General features: G+C 37.6%; 1 protein-coding gene across 1 annotated transcript; it reads left to right on the top strand.

Moving 5' to 3' along the window:
• Positions 1 to 2,048: 2,048 nt before the first annotated feature.
• LOC110804042 (uncharacterized) lies at positions 2,049 to 2,954 on the top strand. The gene has a single exon (XM_022009601.2). It carries the CDS (start codon positions 2,049 to 2,051, stop codon positions 2,952 to 2,954), a length of 906 nt encoding a protein of 301 aa, XP_021865293.2.
• Positions 2,955 to 7,644: the final 4,690 nt, after the last annotated feature.

Raw genomic sequence — 7,644 nt, 5'->3', positions numbered from 1 at the left:
CAAAATAGAGGCTCTCTGTAGAATACAAGCAAAGAAATGCAATAGAATAAGAATAGCTCTAAAACAACCGATATGCAACTAAACATCGCTAATATGTACACCAAAAAGTCTCTAATGGCTCCTAAAAACGTACAAATTACAAACACAACAATACTCCATTCTTTTAATTGTTTATTTCTCAACTGAAATTAACCAAAACATATCAAAAAATAAAAGGTAGCTTAAATTAAACACAAAAATATGAGAGGGAAAAAGTTTGCATTTACTCTAATTGAACTTATTGAGAGAAAGTTTGCAACTCCAACTCGCAATCACGGGGGCTTGCCTTTCGAGGCCAAAGTGGGCTCAGCATTCAGCCTAATTACGACCGAGCTTATTAGAGAGTTTGTCCAATACTACATAGCTTAATTATAATTGTCAATTACTATCTAGTTTTCTAACGAGTGATGTCAATTACTACCTTAATCCATTTTTTGGCTAATTAGCTGACTAATGACATCTCAATTACCCCTAATTATACATTGCATACTCCCTCCGTCCCTTAATACTCGCACCGGTTTGACCGGTGCGGAGTTTAAGACACTTGAATTGACTTATTAATTTAATGGGTTTAGTTGATAGTGGGGTATTTTTTTTAATATAGTTAGTAGGAAATGTGTAATGGGTGGGGAGTGGTGAATGGGGAGTGTGAATTTTTAAATGATTTTTTGTAGGGAGTAGGGGTGTAGGTGGGTAAGTATGTAAGTGTGAGAAATAATATAATATTGGTAAAAATTTCCATTTATAGAAGCGGTACAAGTATTAAGGGAAGGCCCGAAAAAAAAGCGGTGCAAGTATTAAGGGACGGAGGGAGTTCATGACTACTTCGTGTCTATACGCATTTACGTATTCTTGATCGTGCAACCTACCATGAAAACCTCATGCACGAATCACTAAACAACAACCTTATTTTTTAAGTAGGGTCTTAGTCACTACCTAACTTGGCAACTGGTCTTTTGAAATGAATATTATGATAGGTCAACACTCAAAACTTGGTTATCACTTGTCAGTAGTATAGGACGACTCATAATTCTTATCTATTGCAAAATTAGGGGGAAAAAAATATATGAACCCTTAATTTTATTCTTATCCTTAACGTAGCTATCTATTTCGTATTTGTTAGCCTTCAACTTATCCTATTTAAATTATTACTCTTTTCCTTTCATAAAGATGCTATAATTTAGAATTTTGACATTATTCACAATTGAGGAAATTATTGTAAATTCTTTTTGTATATATAAAAAAAACATACTCATGTAATGAAAAATGAAGGTAGAGAAAAGAAGAGAAATCGTGGGAAAGAAAGAGGGTGAAATAATATGTGAGCCCTAACTAACGAAATTTAGAAGTAATTTGTTAGCTAGCGTCAACAACCATTTTGTAAAAAAAAAATAAACTAGGATTTTTTAAGTTAAGGTGATAAAAGTACAAAATTTATTTTCTTCAAGGAAAAGTATACATAAATAAGGATATTCTTGGAACTGATTTTGCCACGACCCTTATGAGATAATAAAAAATAATAATAAACTCTTATTTAAATGTGGGGTACAATAAATATAGCACATCGGAGTAAAACTTAAGTCAAACGTATAAATGTTAGCCACGTGTAATGTAAAATTTATCTATTTTTTACTAATAAAAAATTTCACGTTATTAAAATTTTCTCCCTTGAGAATCACTAATATTGTATAAAAGTAATTAACTATAATAATTTACTTTTTTGAAGTAAAAAATAATAGAATAGGAGTGTTCAATTCCCTCTAGGGTTTTCTTTTGGGAGGGTTTCCGTTCTAGCCTCTTGCTAGGGTAGTTCTTCTTGAATCGAAGGTAGGTCACTACGAGGGAAGATGACGTCCACACCGGAGAACCTCCCACCCCCATCAGACCTTGAGGTGGAGGAGGAGGTTGTATGGGCCGAGGAGGGAGGAGAGGAGGACTGAATTAGTCTGGGAGTGGTAGGAAGACTATAAACCGAGAGGAATGTGAATTCGAACGCGCTGATTGCTACAATGAAACGAGTATGGAATCCGAAACATGGATTGGAGGCAAATAACATTGAGAAAAATTTGTTCTTCTTCCAGTTTCACCATTGGAGGGACAAGGCTTTTGTGATGGAATCCCAACCGTGGCACTTTGACCACCATGCCCTAATTCTTGCAGATGTCCAGGGAGATAAGAGACCTTCGGAGCTTCCCTTGTACCATGTGCCTCTATGGGCTAGGGTTTATGATCTGCCGATGCGGGGCAGGAACAATGAACAAAACGCGAAGGCCCTAGGAAACAAGATTGGAGTTTATTTGAGCATGGATAGAACTGATGTTATTGGGATAAACAAATCCTTGCGGATTAGGGTTTTTCTTGATGCCCGCAAGCCAATACCGAAAACTATCAACATGAAGATGAAGGGAGGAACGACAGAGGTGCCCGTTAAATTTGAGAAGCTCCCCATATATTTCTATGTATGTGGAAGATTAGGACATGGGGAGAAGGATTGTGACGAGAATGCAGGAGATACGGAGGTAGAACGTAAATATGATGAACGTCTACGGGCATCGCCGTGGAAGGCAAACAAAGGAACTTTTGAGTTACATAATGAAACAAAGAACGCAAGAGCTCAAGCACTCTTTGTTACCAGGAAAGTTCAAAAGGAGAGTGAGGGGACAACAAAGCACATTTCAGAGGTGGTGGAGAAGCTACAGGAGGTATCATTGACTCTATCAACTAGGGATAATGATCAAGGTGAAGGGCACCAGGAGGAGTTGGGAGAAAAGCCCCAACATGTAGCTGAACTGTGTGATAAGGAGGTCCATAAATCAGGTGAGGAAAGCAGGAAGGAGAAGCAAACCGGGTTGGCAAGTGAAGTGCAAGAGGAGGTAAGGGCAAACCATCGCAAAACCCTGCACTTGAGACCTTGATTGGCCCACTGGCCTTCGCACTAGGAAGCAATGATGGATTGGGGAAGAATCGATCATGGAAAAGACAGGCGAGAGAGAGGAAGGAACTTTAGTGTGAGAGTCAAGTGGGGGCACAAGAACTGAAGCGAAACCGAGGAATTGTAGACATGAAGATTGAAGAAGGGATTGCAGAAAGTGGGAAGCGTAGCAAGGCTGACTCCTACTCCACTTCAACCGTTTTTAGCACGGCGGAGGTTGGCTCAAACCAACCCCGCCACACCGAATGAGTATCTTCCTCTGGAACTGCCGGGGGATTGGCAACCCCTGGACAGTTCGGCAACTCCGAAGGTGGAGCAACAAGTATGCCATTGACATGGTTTTTATCTCCGAAACTATGATCAACAAACAGGAGGTAGAATCGCTTAAGGGAAGATAGGGGTTTTCGAACTCCTTTGGTGTGGCAAGTAGAGGTAGGTCAGGAGGGTTAGGGCTCTTTTGGAGGGACGAGAAACTGAATTTCACTCTTGTTTCGTAGTCGCAACACCATATATGTGGTGACATAGAGGAGGGGACGAAGTGTTGGAGATTCGTTGGTATATACGGTTGGCCAAAGGGGGAGAAAAACCACGGAACATGGACCCTAATGTAATACCTCGTATTTTTCTATAATTACAAATATATTTTATTTTATTTATAAAGCATTTCGTTGTATTCTTAAAGTATTGTTATAAATTAATTTCATTTAATGAGAATTAAAAGATTTTTTATTTTTAATTAATTTAATTATTAATTAATTACGAAAACCGTATTTTTATTAAATATATTCAACGAATTTATTTAATCGGGATTTGTTGGGTCGTATTTCGAAAAAGAATTTAATTTTATTAAAGCCCAGTCGTATTGCCATGATCAAACCCAACAAAGCTTGCAAGGAGTAAACTTAAATGAGCCCGGTAATAAGCCCAACTCAAACTACCATAACCTAGCCCACATGGGAGAGAATAACTATAAATGGACCCTCTCATTAAACCCTAACAAGAAAATTCAGCACTCTCTCTCTCTCCTCTCTTTCTCTCTCTCCTTGCGGCACCTCATTCTCCTTTGCCCGACCCTTTGCTTGCAGTCCAAGGCGAGCTGTCGTGCCATGTGTGTGCTCGCCCAGCCTCACGCGTCGTGCCCGTGCGCGCCCAGCCTCGCAGCCGCAGCGTAGCACACAAAGTGTCTGCGTGCTTGCGCCCCTTGCTGCCCCTCTCCTTGCCTCGTCCCGCAGCGCAGCCCTCGCTGTGCGTGTGTGTCGCGTGTCTGTTTCGCCCCGCCCCGCAGCCTTGTCCCTCGACGCCCCTTGCGCGCGCTGCTGTGTTGCGGTGCGTGCTGTGCTGCGTTGTTTGTTGTTGTTGTTGCGTTGTTTGCTCGGCGTACACACACACAACACAATTAATTGTTGTGTGTGTGTGTTATTGAATTGGGATAATCAAATTATATTTTCAAAAACATTAATTTTCAGTTTTAAATTGTTTTAATTGTTTTGATTAATTAAATATTTGGGTTATTTAAATTGATTAGAACGGTTATGAACACCGTATTGGTTTATTGTCGTATTTAAATTAAAGAGATTGGTTTTGATGATTGAAATTATTATTTTCAGATTTAAAGAGTTCATAAAGTGTTGATTTTTGAAGTCAAAACATGTTTTTATGATAAACTATTATTAGGGTTTTAATTCCAATTGATTAAGCGATTGATTCACATAATTTAATGACAATTTAAATTATGGGAATCAACTTAAATTTTCAGATTCACTACTACAAAAAAGGGCAAAGAGACCCTTCCAAAATGGCTTAAGAGATCTCCTTTCAAGGGGTCTCTATCTCACAGGTCTCTTTGATAAAGAGACCCCCTCATCGAGAGGGGGTCTGTTTGTTAAAATCTAGAGACCCCCAACGTAAGAAAGCGGGTCTCTTATGTAAAAGCTGGTGAAAATATTTTAGAAGGGAAAGAGACCCTTTATTAGAGATGGGAGATCTGTTTTTTAAAATATTCAGACCCCATAAGTAGGATAGGAGGTCTCTTTGAATATTTTTTTTTTTATTTATTAAAGCAGTTAAGACCTCATATATAGATAGGGGGTCTCTTTGTTTTTTTTTTTTTTTTACAAACTAAGACCTAACATCTTAGATGTGGGGTCTCTTTGAATTTTTTATTATTATAACTAGAGAGCCTTTATTACACTTGACGGGTCTCTTTGCAACCTTTTTTTTTTTAAAAAAAAATAATCAATAATAGCATAATAATACAGCTGGTCGATCAATGAGATATTCAGAACTAATCAATATGCATATTCAACCTGCGTTTACACCTCTAAAATACCGGCCAACAGGCACCGCATAATATACACATTACGCCTGTGTTCACACCTCTATAAATACCGGCCAGCCGATGAAGTAAATGAGCTAACTTTGCTTACTGTACAAATTCCACTTGGCTTACTCTACAAATTCAGATATTGAAGACGGGAATTCCACTTTGATGAAGTAAATGAGCTCACTTTGCTTACTGTACAAATTCTTCTACAATAGATGGCAAGCAGACCTGCATTATACGATGTATAAAAAGGATTAACCTAAAATAAAGGTCTATCAAATATCAAAGGAGAAAATCGCAGAAAATATGATAGTTTTCTGCAAGTACCCACTCACTTTGATCATGATGCTTTAAGGAAAGGCCATTAAAAAAAATGTAGCGAAGGCTTTAATATAATAATATCACTAAAGTGTGATGAAATCATGATGCTACCCACACCTCAACTATCCATTTTCAATATCTGAATTACCCCCCTCCCCTTAACTTTTGTTTGATTAGAAGGGAAGGTATTCCTAAAAGGAAACTCTATTCAAACAAGCATATTAAACCGCGTTAAACTACCATTCACTCATTATTATATATGGAGTGATAAATTTTTGTTTTTCTTTGTCTACAATAACATTCTTAAACAAATTGTTCTTACAATGTTACTTGATTGAAACTTAACGGACTTCTAAGTAACTCCTAGACACATGGGAACATGGTCATCATGAAGATCTGAGACTCAACTGATTGTCAACAGTAACAGGCAAAAAAGAACCATCTACATTAGTGTATGCCAAGACCAACACTCAGACCTCTACGTGTACCACTTCAGCATAAATCATCTCAAACATTCATTGGGGAGGGGGAGGGAGAGTTTTTGTTCTTACTCACCTCTATCCCATGGAGTATCATCTAGACTGCAAAATCAAACCACAAACAAAAGAGAAAGATTGTTTATACATCTAGGTATGGATAAGAGATAACCAATATATTAATGACAGTCATAAAATGGCCAATACTTACCCAAATATGACAGCATTCCAAAACATTATGTCGTTATCATGGGGTGCTCCACTAATGCCTGCAGTAGGGTCTTGTTGCAACCTCTTAAAATCCCTCACGGGCCGCTTTCTTGAGGGAGTAGACATTGTAACTACCTGAAAGTACCAATACTATTAGCTAAAATGAGTACAATCAGTAGAGTTTCTTATGTACTTCGTAATTCATCAACATTTAAACAATCACTCTACAATTTCAACTAAAAACCATATGAAAACCCCATTCCCAATCGGTTCATTCCATTCATCTCACCAAGATATCCTTGTTTCGACAATAGCACTCCCCCACAAATCTTTAATGGCAACACCTTACTACTTGTAATACACAAACAACGCTGTCAAAGAAGACCGGAAATCAGCTAGCAGTTCTCCCACCCATTATGATCAACTAAATCCCCGTATTTCCACAATCACACAATTTCCAATCAGAAGCTAACATGAACAATTCTCCACTAAAAGGAACTAAAACATCAACCAGTTTAGCAAAATCAATTTCATTTTAACCCTAAAACCTAAAATCCCACTTCAGTCAAATTACGGGAAACCAGTTATTGATGTACAAAATATCAGCACAAAGTCATCACTAAACAGCTCAAGAACACAAGATTAAACAAATTATTGCAAATCAAAAGAAAATTAAAGACGATCGGTTCCTTCAACAGATTCGGTGCAAGAAGTTAATTGAAGTAAAATTTGACAAATTTAAAGCAAAGAGGAGAGAAAGAGATAGAAGATTACTAACTCCAATCAGAATCGAAGAGAAATGTTCTGCAAATCGATTTATCAGTATTTCTCTCAAGGGAAAACCAAGGATTTGCGGTTTCAAATTTGAAATATCAATGATAGATCCCAAATGAAAACAGAGGACATACATGACGGCCTGCAGTAGATGAATTAGAAGTTGTTGAGTCTTAAAAAGATTCGCAAAACATATTTCACAGGAAGGGAATTAAAATACAATCCTAAAACTAAGACTTGAACAAAAATCCATCTTTTTATCAGTAACACAATAGTAACTAATATAAAAAAATAATTTCTGGAAAGGAAAAAAAAAAACAGTAACACATTGCTTGCTTGTAGAAAACTGCCACCACTATCAATTTCAATTCCAGATTCCAGGATCTGTTTTTAGGAGTGGAGGTTAACATTTATATTACCAAGAAACAGCTATTGGTTCTTCAGATTCATAAATAAAGAAGCATCAAGATTATGTTTTCAAAAGTTTCTTCAAATGTGAGTGAATCCTCACGAGAACCAGTACCCTTCATCCAAACCCCCCAAAAAGAAAAACACAGCAGCTAGGATGT

This window comes from Spinacia oleracea, chromosome 1 (assembly GCF_020520425.1).
Source record: "Spinacia oleracea cultivar Varoflay chromosome 1, BTI_SOV_V1, whole genome shotgun sequence".
NCBI lineage: Eukaryota > Viridiplantae > Streptophyta > Magnoliopsida > Caryophyllales > Amaranthaceae > Spinacia > Spinacia oleracea.
The sequence above is the reverse complement of the archived record's forward strand: the minus strand, read 5'-3'. Positions and strand labels throughout refer to the sequence as shown.

Excerpts from the sequence above, each read along its gene's own strand:
- LOC110804042 (XM_022009601.2), top strand. The coding sequence starts at position 2,049 with ATGAAACGAGTATGGAATCCGAAACATGGATTGGAGGCAAATAACATT.